Source organism: Salminus brasiliensis, chromosome 19, assembly GCF_030463535.1.
Source record: "Salminus brasiliensis chromosome 19, fSalBra1.hap2, whole genome shotgun sequence".
Taxonomy (NCBI): Eukaryota; Metazoa; Chordata; class Actinopteri; order Characiformes; family Bryconidae; genus Salminus; species Salminus brasiliensis.
Window position 1 is genome coordinate 22,160,684 of NC_132896.1, and position 15,834 is coordinate 22,176,517.

At 39.4% G+C, this 15,834-nt stretch overlaps 1 protein-coding gene across 1 annotated transcript in view; it reads left to right on the top strand.

The window, feature by feature from the left end:
- Positions 1 to 14,783, top strand: part of btk (Bruton agammaglobulinemia tyrosine kinase) — a 31,495-nt gene extending 16,712 nt beyond the window's left edge. Inside the window, exons 4-18 of the mRNA XM_072663069.1 lie at positions 6,313 to 6,394; positions 6,486 to 6,614; positions 6,739 to 6,797; positions 6,886 to 7,073; positions 7,424 to 7,486; positions 10,327 to 10,381; positions 10,492 to 10,574; positions 10,681 to 10,808; positions 10,898 to 10,972; positions 13,040 to 13,211; positions 13,328 to 13,544; positions 13,629 to 13,693; positions 13,796 to 13,914; positions 14,008 to 14,165; positions 14,267 to 14,783. Of these exons, the coding sequence (XP_072519170.1) occupies positions 6,313 to 6,394; positions 6,486 to 6,614; positions 6,739 to 6,797; positions 6,886 to 7,073; positions 7,424 to 7,486; positions 10,327 to 10,381; positions 10,492 to 10,574; positions 10,681 to 10,808; positions 10,898 to 10,972; positions 13,040 to 13,211; positions 13,328 to 13,544; positions 13,629 to 13,693; positions 13,796 to 13,914; positions 14,008 to 14,165; positions 14,267 to 14,338 (1,665 nt within the window). The 3' untranslated portion in view covers positions 14,339 to 14,783. The remainder of the gene's footprint in view (positions 1 to 6,312; positions 6,395 to 6,485; positions 6,615 to 6,738; positions 6,798 to 6,885; positions 7,074 to 7,423; positions 7,487 to 10,326; positions 10,382 to 10,491; positions 10,575 to 10,680; positions 10,809 to 10,897; positions 10,973 to 13,039; positions 13,212 to 13,327; positions 13,545 to 13,628; positions 13,694 to 13,795; positions 13,915 to 14,007; positions 14,166 to 14,266) is intronic.
- Positions 14,784 to 15,834: the final 1,051 nt, after the last annotated feature.

A 15,834-nucleotide genomic window follows, 5' to 3' on the forward strand; every position in this document is an offset into this window, starting at 1 on the left:
TTCTCATGATCATTTTGACCCCATGGAATGAGATCATGAGTGGGGCCCCAGATCGAGGGAGATTACCAATGGTCTTGTATGTCTTCCATTTTCTTACAATTGCTCCCACAGTTGATTTATTCACACCAACCTGCTTGCCTATTGTAGATTCACTCTTCCCAGCCTGGTGCAGGTCTACAATTGTCTTCCTGGTGTCCTTCGACAGCTCTTTGGTCTTGGCCATGGTTAAGTTTGGAGTCTGTAAGTTGGGACTGTTTGAGGCTGTGGACAGGTGTCTTTTATACAGATAACGAGGTCAAACAGGTGCCATTAATACAGGTAATGAGTGGAGGACAGAAGAGCTTCTTAAAGATGTTGTTACAGATGTTGTTACAGGATGTTGTTACAGGTTTGTTAAAAATCATATAATGTGATTTCCTGGGTTTTTTCTCATTTTGTCTCTCATACTTGAAGTTTACCTATGATGAAAATTACAGACCTCTCTCATATTGCATAATCTTGCATAATCAGAACTTGCATAATCAGTGGCTGACTAATTACTTTTTAGCCCCACTGTATGGAGGTATGGTATGGAGTTCCAAAAGGTGTTGTGTTTATTGTGTGCCCCAAACCCCAAAAAGAAAAACTGTACAAACACAAAACAAATGACAACAATCAGCTATATAAACCATATACACACTTCAGCTTGGAGGTAAGTTCGGCTCTTAGTGGCATAATGTTACCACTGGTTAGATTAAAAGGTTTACTCAACCTCAGTCCATAACAGTCTCTCGAGTATAGTTACTCAGCCAACAATGTTCTGTTCTCTAGAGACACACTCAGCCTCCAAGCTCTCTAGTCCATTTGCCATTCTACACTCTTATATTCTCAATAACCCGCCCCAGACTAAACCAACAAGAGTATACTATTCCCTGGGGGTAGATCTAAAAGAATTTAAGGTAGACAATCTCATGTATACATATAACAGGTTAAAGGGATTTACATGCATGGATTCACTGAGGTTACAGGTAAGGTTGCTGTCCTTCATGCACTGCATCCACTGCAGAGCACAATGGTCAGTCTCCAGCATGAACTCCCTATACAGTACTTCAAGTCTAAGGCCCACTTCATAGCCAAAGCCTCTTTTTCTATGGTGGAATAGTTATTTTTTATGGGAAGCAACGTCCTGCTGATGTAAAGGATTGGGTGTTGCGCCTTGCCATCTCCTTGCAAGAGAACTGCTCCCAGTTCCAGTCTTGATGCATCGGTCTGCATCACGAATGGTTTCTCCCAGTCAGGACTCCATAATACAGGTGCTCAGCAGAGTTGTGACTTCAGTTCTTTAAAAGCATCATTACCCTTTGGAGTTCAAACTGCATCACCGTATAACCCACTGGGTGCTCTGAATGCCATTGAATTATAGATGAGATACTTGGCTCTTCCTAGCCGCTCTACCAGTTCGTCCACTCTGGGCATGGGATATGGATCAAATGCAGAGACACTGTTCAACTTAGAGAAGTTCACGCAAAACCGTTCTTCTTTGCAACTAAGACTCTTGGACTGCACCTGCCACTGGCCTCAATCACACCCCATGTTTATGGTTCACACCCCATATGTCCCTTACCTCCTTTTTGAGGTCTGAGATGAGTCTTGCCAAGACTCAGCTTGCAGCTTGTCTGTCTTATTGGTTCAGTCTTGTTCAGTTTAATGAAGTGTTCTGTCAGGTTTGTGTGTTACCTCATATGGGCCTTGCCACTTTGCCAGAAAGTTGGTTTCAGAGGTTAGTAGTAGAAGGAGCGCCTTTTTTCCTACTTCCTACAGCACTCTTTTCTTTGATGCAGCATCATACCACCTTTTCTGGTTTGCCTGTGCCACCTCCACGTTCTCTCTCATTATCACTGTCAGTTTTCCTAACTTGTCTCTTATCGTCATGACATAGGACAGGACTTTCAGCTGCTGCTCTGGTTTCTCACCTTCTCAGGCTTCTTTCAACACATCCAGGGGTCCTCTCACCTCCCTTGCAAACAGAAGCTTAGTGAAAATATGCTGGATAACTAGGGCACCTCCTGGTAAGCAAAGAGGAGGTAAGGAAGCCACACGTCCCAATCAGATTCCATGTAAGAGAGAAACTTCCTCAACATCTCTTTAAGAGTCTTAATGAATTTTTCCACCATGCCATCGGTCTGTGGGTGATACAGGGTAGTCTTGATGCCATTAATGCCTAGCAGTGCCATAACCTCAATCATGAGTCTGGATGTAAAATTACCCTGATCCGTTATTACTTTTTTAGGGATCCTGACCCTAGAAATATGTTGTATTAAGGCGTTCACTACTTGACACACTTTGATGTTTTGCAAAGGGAATGCCTCATTTCATAATCACAAATCACCAAGCTGTACCTATTACCCTGTCGGCTTCTTGGTAATGGACCCACAATGTCCATGGCAATTTGCGAAAACAGTACTTCTAAAATTGGCAAATTAATCAGTGGTTCTCTGTCTGACTTTTTTGAGGGGGCGGTTAATTGGCAATATTTCTCCACATACGCATTTTACCCATTACCTGCTGTTGTGAAAAAGCTGGAAACCTGGTAAGCTTTGTTTAGTAACTAGGGTTTGACTAGCTCCCGTGTCAACAAGCGCTTTTAAGGTTCTCCTGCCAATTTTAACAAAAATTACTGTATTTGTTACTGCTTCAATATTTCCCTCAGATTTGGGTACATAACAGCTTGTTGGAGTTAAGCCAGACACTCTCTACTTTTACGGCCCTGCTGTCCACAATGAAAACATTTTAGTTTGGCAGCATTTTGCTGAGAAATACTACCTCTGCTATCATAGCTGATTTTAGTTTTAGGTTTCTGGCAACGACTCTCCCCTGTGTTACTTAACATAGGCATCAAAACTCTTCCCATAACCGCCCACAAACCTACCTGGCTTTTCTGCAGGCTGGTTGCTTCTGCCTATGTTGAAGCTGTACTCTTTGACTGCCGTGCTATTATGAAACAATCTGGGCTGTTGACTCCAGGCTGCATTTGATGATCCAGCACCTCAAGTCTGGGCTCAGAAACTTCAGGAACTGCTCGATAAAGATGGCAAAGATGTCATCCATTTCTCGTACAGTCCTTTCAGTCTGCAGTAAAGTTCCTCTGAGGTTTCTTTGGCTTTGATGCAGGAATTTCTGAATCATTGCCTATTTGTGCCTCTATTAATTTCATATTTTTGGAGTATTGCTCCTTTTACCTTGACACAATTGTGCCCAGCGTTCATGGCAACAAAAGCTTCTCTAGCTTTACCTTCAAGAGCTGGAACCAGGTGTATTGCGTAGTGCTCAGGTGGCCAGCCTGCCATTCTCAGGTGGCCAGGCCAGCCACTCTCTCTGACATGACTAGATAATGCTTGATATCGTCGCTCTCGTTCAATTCAGGCAGTGTGGGTCGTGTGGACAAGAGGTGATTTGGTGGTAAATAAACTTCTTACAAAACCAGGTATGGAGTTACAAAAGGTGTAGTGATATATACTATCAGCTATATACACCATATATGCATTTCAAGTTTGTCTCTTAGTAGCATTATGCTGCCACTGTTTAAGCTAAGAAGGTTTACTCAATCCATAACATAAGTCTCTTGCGTATAGTTATTCGGCCAACAATGTTCTGTTCTCTAGAGACACACTCAGCTTCTTGGTTCCTCCAAGCTCTCTCGTTTCTATTCACCATTCTACCCCTTATATACTCAATAGCCCACCCGGACTAAACTGACAAGAGTTTACTATTCTCTGGGGGTAGACCTAAAAGAATTTAAAAAGGTATATATATATATATATATATATATATACATGTATATCATATATGGGTTAAAGTGAATTACATGCATGCTTTTATCGATGTTACAGGTTAGTATACTATTGTGTTCATATTGTGTTATTACCATTGTATTAATACCTGTGTGATGCAAAATTACTCTTTCAAACCTCATCCAATCATTGAAAGCTTTCTATCCCCCTTCAAGGTTCTGGCCATTGTTTCCCGTAGCATTCAACACCTTTTTAGCAAGCTGTCCACCATCTGTAATGTTAAGTACCTGGCTTGCTATAGCTACAGCATCATTGGGGTGCAGAGAGTAGAGATTCATTTTTTTATGCATGAGATCAATGAAATGAAGCCACGTTTTCCTTGGACATTTAAACTCTTTGGATAACTTCTACCAAAGTAGCTGTATCTAAAGGAATGTGACCAATTTCTACTTTGGTTTCAGTACCTCTGCATTTTGCATGATTAAGTACCTCAGAAGATACAGTGGTTACTGGTCTCATCTGAACTCGCCTTGTAAAAGGTGCCTTACCACTAGCATGTTCAGAACCCTTGTCAGAAGATGAAGATTCTGATCCATTAGAGTGAACAGTCTCATTGCCTATATCGATTACGGATAATTCTAACTTCTGTCAGGGTTTGCGAAGTGTCTGAATGTTCTTTTGCCATTTATGGTAGCTGTTTTATGCCATCTGCATTCACTAATTAGTTCTAAGATCTGTCCCTGAGCTTCATTTAACTTATCATCCATAGACTTTAACTTGCATTCCCAATATTGCTTAATTACAAAAAGACACTTCTTCACTCAGTCATGCTTGAGGCCATAAACTAAAGCTGCCTTACACTCAGCAAAAGTCCATTCTCTATCAGCAGAGAAACTTTTTCTCATTAATGTTTCTTCACTATGCAATTGATTACCTTTTCCAAATCAGAATCAGTCCACTCAGGCATTTCAGTCCCTCCCTTAACTAAGGTGCTGCTTTTATAGTTAAGAGGCTTCCATGAGTCTTTATCAAGATTCTAAGTATTTTGACCTTTTCTGGACATGGCGAGGAAACAGGAGAACAAAACCAGGTTTCTCTTATTAACTAAACTACAGAAGAACAAAGACACAACTTATCAGTAACAAACTGACTTCTCTCCACAAAAGTTACATTTAACAGTAACAAAACAAACTTCTCTCCTTTCAGAGAGGGTAACAGTTACAAACTTCTTTAACAGTAGGTTTTATCCGTGACAAACAACAAACTTCCCTCAGAAACAGAGAGTATAACAGCTACAAAACACTAGGTTTTACCAGTGACAAAAAGAAAATTTTTCTTGTTTCAGAGAGGCTAACAGTTACTCACTCCTCTGTCTTAGGAAACCAGAATTTCTCTCAGATTCGAAATGGTGTTTACTCACCAAGAAGGTTTCAGTAGGCCATCCGGGTCACAGCACCAAATTGTTAGAAATCTAGCATACAGGAGGCAGATTCAGGAGTCAGGAGACTGGATCTCTAGCGTTGGAGTTTATTCACGTGCAGACAGAAAATCAATCACCCAGCTTGGTTGATCACGGACAGTCTAGTCTGACCATGTCTAGTCCATTCCAGGCCAGTCCGACCCAGCCTAGTCTGATCCGATCCAGTCTGAACTAATCCAGTCTAATCGAATCCATTAGGGGCTTCAGGCATGTTCTTCCAGTTTTATTACACACTTCTATTACTATAAAAAAGTCACACCAGTTTGCACAGTTTGTCTCTGTAGTTCCTGAATAATGTGCTTTAGTGTGTAATAAGCCTTGAAGTGTTAAGAGGTTAATATGTATGCACTGACATGATCAGTGGTTTAAGTTCATATTGCAACTTTCACTTCTTATAACCGTCTAAGCATTTAAATAAAAACTATTTAATTTGCAGAACATTTTTCCCTTCAGTGCTAAAAATTATATTCCACTAAAATCTCACATAAGATCACATAATGTACAAAACAATGTATGATGCGCCTGCATTTGGGGTTTCAGTAAATATGAGATACTTGTGCATATGGTTATTTTGTGGAAAGTAGAAATCATTTGGGAATTACAATCATTTGTGATCAAAATGATAAAATATAAAGACAACTATGTCTTGCTGCACATTTTTCCTTTAACCCTTTAATTGCCAGTTCAAATCCAGAATATGAAGTGTACTTGTGTTATTTCTGTTAACCTTCTCAAAGCTGCCCAAATGCAAAGTCATCACTTTCTTTCATTGGTCATTTTAGTACAACTAGAGTTTAATTTATCAATTTCCCATCTACATTTGAGTCAGTTTCAGTCGCTCCTAGCTGATGACTCACTAAAATAGCACTGGTCTCTGAAACAAGGGGGTCTGGGTTTAATCACAATAATCAAACCTTGTTACATAATATTGTGTGTCCTGCAAGACTGCGTTATATTCTCCTTGTATATTTGTCACTTACAACAATGTTGCAGTAAGAAATGTTTATGAACCATGCACCCATTAATATCAGATCATGAAATAAATCTCTTTGTTAACAACAGATAGTCTATGATGAGGGACCACTCTACATATTTGCCAAAACAGATGATGTACGAAAGCAGTGGATACACAAACTGAAACATGGTCAGTGTGGTATTTGTTCACATATTGTGTTATTTCTCCAAATCTTTTTAAACTTATAAGTTGATTCAGTATCTTCTTAATTATCTTACAGTGGTGCGGTTCAACAAAGATCTAATGCAAAAATACCACCCCCGTTTCTGGGAGGATGGCATGTGGAAATGTTGTCAGCAGGAAGTTAAGCAGGCTATGGGCTGCAGAGTCCTCGATACAAGAAATGGAGGTTTGTAAAGACCACAGAAAGGAGACAATCCACACTAGCATGTCTGTTTACTGTAACTGTATGGAATAACAGAAGGTATAAGTAAATTATTTTTGTTTTGGAATAAATCATTTCTCTTTGAAAGGGTTTTCCAAAGGTTCTCGGCGTAAATCTAGAAAACCTCTCCCACCAACACCAGAAGAGGTAAGCTAGTTCCCAATTCTGAATGTTATGTCTTAGCTTCACAAACATCCAAATTTTTAAACTGCTTACTTTTTTTTTTTTTTTTTAGGAAAAGCCTCCTAGACCTCTGCCTCCACATCCGCCAAAGCAGCCTGACTTTTCAGTGGGCATGACAGTCATTGCTGAGTATGAGTATGCTCCTATGGCCCCCCAAGACCTGGAGCTGAGGAAGGACGAGGAGTATACAGTCCTGCAAATATGTGATGCCAATTGGTTTAAAGCCAGAGATAAATATGGGTAAGCTGGAGAGTAAAAATAAATTGTTAAATAGAGATACAATAGCCTATTACACTTTTCGTATTTCATGCATGTGCATTTCATGCTACTGTATAATGTACTTCAGTAGTGCAAATTGTCTGAAGTTGAAAAAGATCAGCAAATTATTTAAATGAAAAAACATGCAACAAAAACTATTTAATGTCATAGCACAGTCACTTGCATATCACTGACCAAGTGAAATACAACCGGTATGCCAAAATATTGTGTGTTCTCTCTCAAAAAATGTGTGCCCTCTCATAAAATGTGTAACCTCTGAAAAAATGCAAGCACATAAATATTTATTCTGGTATTTTATACTGTTTTTACAGTAATGAGGGATACATTCCAAGTAACTATGTTGTTGAGGCCCTGAATGGACTGGAGAAATGCGAGTGAGTATGACTATTTCTATTTAGGTAGGGTTATAAATGCAAATGTTAGCAGCCTAATATATGCAGATATGTCAATCAAACTTGTGTAAATATGTAACCTCTGATTTGTCAAATTAAAATCAGTGACATCATCACAAGGGCATATCAATATGCAGTGACTACTGAATTGTCCCTAGCTATTATGTAAAAAAAATTAAAATAAATTATATACAGTCATGCCCGAAAGTATTCATACCCCTGGCAAAGTTTGACTTAAACTTACTTTTATTTAACCAGAAGTTATATTTTTGCCTTGAAACGACACAGGCATCTCCCAGGAGATAACACGATGATGTACAAGAGGCATCATTGTGGGAAAAAGTATTTCTCAGCTTTTATACACATTTGAACAAAAAGTGGCATGTCCAAAATTATTCGGGCATGACTGTATATATATATATATATATATATATATATATATATATATATATATATATATATACACAAAATGGTTGGTCAATGTCTAGTCAATGTATTTCTACACACAATTATTTCTAACATGTAATAAGCATCAATTAAATCTCTGTCAACTATATGTGCCATAGACTGAGTGAGAGAGACACCATCGAACAGCTGTTAAACAAAACTGGTGTCAATCCTGAGCGTTAGTGTGTGTGTATGTGTGTGTTTGTGGGGGGTATGATATGTTCATTCAGGATGGTATATCTGCAAATGATTTTACACCACATAGAGCAGGCATGCGTAGGCTATAGAAGTTACTTGCACATCTCCCTCAGAACAGCAAAATAAGCTTCACCGCCACACTCAGGGGTACATTTGCCTCACATCACTTTGTTCTTCCAGATTACTGGAAAAGTACACAAGCAGGTCTAAGACACATTGTATCACCATGACACAGTGAAAAGCTAGAATTCTGGTGTCCATAAACCCGATTATCTGTGCAAGCCAAGTAACAGTGGCAAAAAGTAACTCTTCAGATGTGAAAGTGAGAGAAGCCTCAAGAGAACCCAAGACCCTGTTCTTCTTGGGGCAACACCAGAGAAGAGTAGACTAGAAAAGCATAATTAGGTGTCAAGGAGGGTCATCGCCAGTCACTCCCTTTACTGTGTTCTGTTATGTATTGATACATATGAATACTGAATAAAAAAAACATACTTTACATTGTATAGGACTAGTTTCCCACAGTACTGATACTATTCACACAGGTTTCAACACAACTGTAGTGAGGTGGTGCTTCAGAATTGTTCCCATTAAAGCCCTTTTTAGACGTGGTTAGTTTTACATGGGGAGGTGGGGTAATGCCATTATTATCAGTGTTTCTCAGTGATTTTAATTTGAAAATTCCCCAGGTCAGTTTTTTATGAACTGTAAAGATTGTGCACGTGCGTGCCAGTAAAGGACTAAAAGGACAAAAAAGGACTCCAGATTATGGTAACTTTTTGGACTTTTTGTGGGTTTTCTAAAAAAAGAAGCGCTCGAGCAAGGCTGTATGCATCTCAAAGTGAAATTAAGTGAAAGCTGCAACATTTGGCTCAAATCAAGCAAAAATTTGGAAGATCTCAAGTGTTGTACAACGCAACATTTAACTCTAAAAGATGGTCCTAAAAACATCTGAGAGGAGCCAGGCTTCTGACAACTTTAGTGAGAATTACGTCTTCTACGCTCATTAAAAATCTAACACAATTAATATTTTGTGAGACCCACTGATCCATATCTTAATGCTGAGGGCCTTTATGCCCATCTAGCCCAAGCCTGACATTAGGAATGGTGCCCATAGGTTCATGTTTATTTGCTCCAGAAAGCCCTTGCTTTCTGTGTTGTTGTCACAAAGCAGTAATCAGTAATTAGTAAAAAGACAAGAAATCAACAACATAAGAAGACATGAAAACCTAAGACCCCCAGTGAGCAAGCCAAAGGCGACAGTGGCAAGGAAACACTCCCCTAGAGCTGGAGGAACTAACCTTGGGAGGAACCAAGACTCTGTATACTGTGGCTAGAAAAGCCCCTTCTGAATATTTGTCACTTAACTTATTCAAATACATGTAATATAAGACAAAGACAGGTTGAGTCAGAAAATCAAGTTTTAAGATAATCATTTATTTTGCTAAAGAAAATGTTATTCAGCACCAACTACCCCTGTGTGTAACTGCCTCCTGCCAGCCACATTTAATCTAAGCATTTTTAAGCTTTTTGGAATATGCATTGTACTATGTAATCTCTCATTTCTCATATCCATATGCATTCCAGCATTCCACAACAAGATCATCGCACCAACAGTCATAAATGGTGGTGGTAGTGTGAGGATTCTTCACTACTTCAGAGCTTCAGCAACTTGCCACAATCCTGTATGAGTATTTGCTAGAACTAGAGGTGCTGCTGTTTTTTTGGCGATGGTGTTAAGGGAAAATGTGAGGTTAACTGAAAAGTGAATGCAGAGGAGATGATGGTGTTGGATTTAATGCACATTGGGATGACTGCAGTGCTTAGAGAGATGTTGGAAATGTCAGTGGAAACATCTGCCAGCTGGTCTGCACATTATCTATGCACTCTGCCCGGTCATGGTGCTTTCTGTAGATTGACTCTGTATATAGTCCTCCACACATCAGCTGTGGACAGGGATAGTACCTGGTCATTAGGAGGTGTGGTCACTGAACTGTGCTTCAAACGGTGCATAAAAATGGGTCAGCGCATGTAGATCTTTATCACAAGAAGGTGGGTGTCTTGTGGTTGGTGATGCTGGTGGAGTTTAGGTAGCACTGTGCCACTTGGGAGCCTGCACTATAGATTTTTGTTATCTAATGTTGAACCATTAACACATTATTCATTTTCTTTCAATGTAGATGGTATTGCAAGAACATGAACCGCAGTCAAGCAGAGAACTTACTTAAGGCTGAGGTGAGAATTGAACCAGTTAAAACAAGTGAATGCAGTGTTAAAAATGGCCACGTTTCAAATCTTGTCATGATGTTAAATTGCATATTTAAAGCTAATTCTTTGAAATGCAGAATAAAGATGGAGGTTTTCTGGTGCGAGATTCTGGGCGATACACTGGAAAATACACTGTGTCTGTTTTCACCAAGGGTGGTGGGTGAGTGTAATACACAGATGTTTTATATTAATAGTAAAGAAGAAACGTCTAATACACTTTAAGTACAAAAAGTACAGCTTTGTAGAAATGTATGCTCTTTCTTCAGGGAGACTGTTGGCAGCTGTCGACACTACAACATATTAACCACCCAACAAGGCCAGTTCTACTTGGCAGAGAAGCACTATTTCAGCAGTATTCCAGATCTCATAAATTACCATCAGCACAATGCTGCAGGTAAAGCCCCTGCCTCTGCTACTAACAAAGTCAGTGTACTGAATGATTATTTTACAAATAAGTAAAATTCACTCTTGGTATGGTCTCAGGACTGGCAAGCAGGTTAAAATATGTTGTGTCAAATCGAGCTCAGAACGCTCCATCCACTGCTGGTCTGGGCTATGGTAAGTTTATATGCTTATCTATCCTATGTTCAGTGTTCAATTGTGTCATAGTGTACAAGTCAGCAGTCAGCTTTTTCATAAGAAACAAATACACACACATATATACACACACATTTTATATATATATATATATATATATATATATATATATATATATATATATATATATATATATATATATACAGTGTATTACAAAAGTGAGTACACCCCTCACATTTCTGCAGATACTTAAGTATATCTTTTCATGGGAAAACACTGACAAAATGACACTTTGACAATGAAAAGTAGTCTGTGTGCAGCTTATATAACAGTGTAAATTTATTCTTCCCCCAAAATAACTCAATATACAGCCATTAATGTCTAAACCCCCGGCAACGAAAGTGAGTACACCCCTAAGAGACTACACCCCTAAATGTCCAAATTGAGCATTGCTTGTCATTTTTCCTTCAAAATGTCATGTGACTCATTAGTGTTACTAGGTCTCAGGTGTGCAGAGGGGGCAGGTGTGTTCAATTTTGTAGTACAGCTCTCACACTCTCTCATACTGGTCACTGAAAGCTCCAACATGGCACCTCCTGGCAAAGAACTCTCTGAGGATCCTAAAAGACGAATTGTTGCACTACATGAAGATGGCCAAGGCTACAAGAAGGCAGCACAGTGGCCAAGATCATCCAGCATTTTAAAAGAGCAGGGTCCACTCAGAACAGACCTTACGTTGGTCGTCCAAAGAAGCTAAGTACACGTGCTCAGCGTCACATCCAAATGCTGTCTTTGAAAGATAGGCGCAGAAGTGCTGGCAGCATTGCTGCAGAGATTGAAGAGGTGGGGGGTCAGCCTGTCAGTGATCAAACATACGCCGCACACTACATCAAATTGGTCTGCATGGCTGTCACCCCAGAAGGAAGCCTCTTCTGAAGTCTGTACACAAGAAAGCCCGCAAACAGTTTGCTGAAGACATGTCAACAAAGGACATGGATTACTGGAACCATGTCCTATGGTCTGATGAGACCAAGATTAATTTGTTTGGTTCAGATGGTCTCAAACATGTGTGGCGGCAATTAGGTGAGGAGTACAAAGATAAGTATGTCATGCCTACAGTCAAGCATGGTGGTAGGAATGCCATGGTCTGGGACTGCATGAGTGCAGCAGGTGTTGGGGAGTTACATTTCCTTGAGGGATACATGAACTTCAATATGTACTGTGAAATACTGAAGCAGAGCATGATCCCCTCCTTTCGGAAACTGGGTCGCATGGCAGTGTTCCAGCATGATAATGACCCCAAACACACCTCTAAGACGACCACTGCTTTATTGAAGAGGCTGAGGGTAAAGGTGATGGACTGACCAAGCATGTCTCCAGCCCTAAATCCAATAGAACATCTTTGGGGCATCCTCAAGCGGAAGGTGGATATCTTTCGGAAGTCTTGAATATCCGCCAGCTCTGTGATGTCGTCATGGAGGAGTGGAAAAGCATTCCAGTGGCAACCTGTGATGCTCTGGTAAACTCCATGTCCAGGAGAGTTAATGCAGTTCTGGAAAATAATGGTAGCCACACAAAATATTGACACTTCAGGAACTTTCACTAAGGGGTGTACCAGTATGAGAGTGTGAGAGCTGTACTACAAAATTGAACACACCTGCTCCCTATGCACACCTGAGATCTAGTAACACTAACGAGTCACATGACATTTTGGAGGGAAAATGACAAGCAGTGCTTAATTTGGACACTTAGGGGTGTAGTCTCTTAGGGGTGTACTCACTTTCGCTGCCGGTGGTTTAGACATTAATGGCTGTATATTGAGTTATTGTGGGAGAAGAATAAATGTACACTGTTATATAAGCTGCACACAGACTACTTTTCATTATGTCAAAGTGTCATTTTGTCAGTGTTGTCCCATGAAAAGATATACTTAAATATCTATAGAAATGTGAGGAGTGTACTCACTTTTGTGATACACTGTATATATATATATATATATATATATATATATATATATATATATATATATATATATATATATAATATATATATATATATATATATTAACTATCCCTTTATATACTGCAGGTGTCTGGGAGATTGATCCTCGCCAGCTTACTTTTATCAAAGAGCTGGGTAATGGACAATTTGGAGTGGTCAAGTATGGAAAGTGGCAAGGTCGGCATGATGTAGCCATCAAAATGATCAAAGAGGGTTCTATGTCAGAGGATGATTTCATTGAAGAGGCTAAAGTCATGATGTGAGTCTTAATATAGTGACTCATTTATTTACTTCAATTTGCAATAAAAAACACTTTAAATGATTCACCCCCCAATATCTTAGATATATCATTGCTTTTGTTCTCTATAAAATTAGGAAACTTCGACATGAAAACCTAGTTCAACTTTATGGTGTTTGCACAAAACAAAGACCTATTTATATAGTCACTGAGTTTCTTCCCAATGGATGTCTACTGACCTACCTACGGGAAGACCTGCAACACCCCTCTGCTGTTCAGCTTCTTGAGATGTGTAAAGATGTCAGCGAAGGAATGGCCTACCTTGAATCCCAGCAATATATCCATAGAGACCTTGTGCGTTCTACCACAAAACACAATATAAATATCACAGTTAATAGTGAATTTGTATAAGGGGAATTCTTATATGTTATTTTATAGGCAGCCAGGAATTGCTTAGTAGACTCAAATGGGACTGTTAAAGTGACTGATTTTGGTTTGTCAAGGTAAGGAAACTGGGAAGACAATCCTAAACCTTTTATCAAACATGTTTCTGGGTTATTGTCTTTTCTACTGCCCTTATAAGGGGGGTCTTTCTGTTATTACAGGTATGTCCTTGATGATGAGTATACCAGCTCTATTGGCTCAAAGTTCCCTGTACGATGGTCACCTCCAGAAGTACTGCTCTACAGCAAGTTCAGCAGCAAGTCAGATATCTGGGCATTTGGTTAGTATATTTCAAACCTGCAGCATACTTTCCCCATTATTCAAAACTTTGTATTTCTATTTAAATAATTTAATAATAAAATTGTTTTGACAGGTGTTTTAATGTGGGAAATCTACACACTGGGTAGAATGCCATATGAACGTTTGAATAATGCAGAAATAGTGGATAAGGTTGCTGCTGGACATAGGCTGTATCGTCCTCAGATGGCCAATGACAGAATCTACTTCATAATGACCAGCTGTTGGCATGAGGTACATTGCTGTTGTCCTGAACTGATAGCCAGATCCATAATGTTTTTGGCTAGAGAGGCAGTAGAAAATAATAAAAGGTTCTATTTTCTTTCTCATTGCAGAAAGCAGATGAGCGACCCACATTCCAGGATCTTGTGATGATTATTCAAGACTTAGTAGACAACATGCACTAGATCTCAGGCTGAAACCTCCCAAAAGACCATAGGTCTTTTGTCTTAATGACATTAATGACAAAGACCATTTGTCTTAATGACAAAGTAAGGATACTGTCCTATGCTCAGATAGTAAACATTCAAAATTAAATAGATTATAGACAGTTAAAATTAAATTTTTCATAGCCTGGATTCTTTAAATGTTTTTTTCTGTTTCACTTTCTACATTTCGTACTCTTCAAGTGTAATGTTTTAATACATACAATTCTGCTGAGCTCAAATATCAGTAAGGGCGATCACTAAGGGAGAATCAGTCAGGATTCTCCCTTAGTGATTTACAAATCATTTACAAAGTTATTTAGTGCATGTTGCTGTTTTAGTAAATTGGGCATATAAAGTACAAGCTAGGAATTCATGTACATGATGTTATTGAATAAATTGATAAATGTTTTGATTACCCATAGAAGATTATCATCTTTCTTGTTGCCAGGGGTGCAGACATGTATGCAGCAGTCAATGCATTAGAGTTTGCACCCCTGTAAGGTATGATGTTTGTAATATATGTCCCCTTAGATAACCCCTTTAAGTTAAATGCTGGCGGGCGCGGTGACGCAGACCTGACATAAGGCTATATTCCAGATTAAAAATATATGTACAAAACTACCTGTAGGGTAAAAGGTAAAAGGTATGAGTATAGCAAAAGAGGAAAAAAGATATGTAGGGGGAGTTTAGAATTTTTGCCCAGAAAAAATCCAAACTGGCCCAATGTGGGTTTTCTTTGTGCAGCTTTTACATTGGAATGCCCACTCAAATACCAAGAAAAGCCACTGGGTTAGCCCAAACTGTGCCAATGCCCATCTTGACATGCCCACAGAAACCCCAGATTTTATGTGGACAGCACACAAGTGCTGATGCTCGTACCTAAGCTGGTACTTAGCGAACCTATTATGTTATATATAACCTATGTGTTTTTTCACTGGTTTGAGAGCCCAACAATTACGTATGTGGATGTGGGCATCAACCGGAAAATAAGTCGAAAGACATTTCAAACTACGTGGGGGTACGCGCTCTTCTGCTGCTTTTGATGACAAGCAGCCTTGACTGTATAGGAACATCCACGAGCACACCTGGATTTAGCTCGGTGAAGTTTTGCGGGAGTCTTTTGATTATATATATGTTTTTGGTTACATTATATTATCTTGTGATTCCTTTAATCGAAAAGGTTGGAATTAAGTAATTCTACAAGCAGTTTTGGATGGCAAAGGCCTCTTTTGGGATGTTTGTTTAGGCTTTCTAGGAAGTGTACATGACACAAGAGTACTAAGACAGTCCTATATATGGGGTAATTTCCTATGTTGAGGGATCGTCAATTAAGTCAAAAGAAAATCAACATCTCCTGGCCATGACTTTGAACACTTCCTTATTGGAGACCAAGCTTATCCCCTACGCAACTGGCTCACGAAACCATTTGCAGATACTGGCATACTACGTTAGGCAGCACAAGGGCAGTTGGAGAG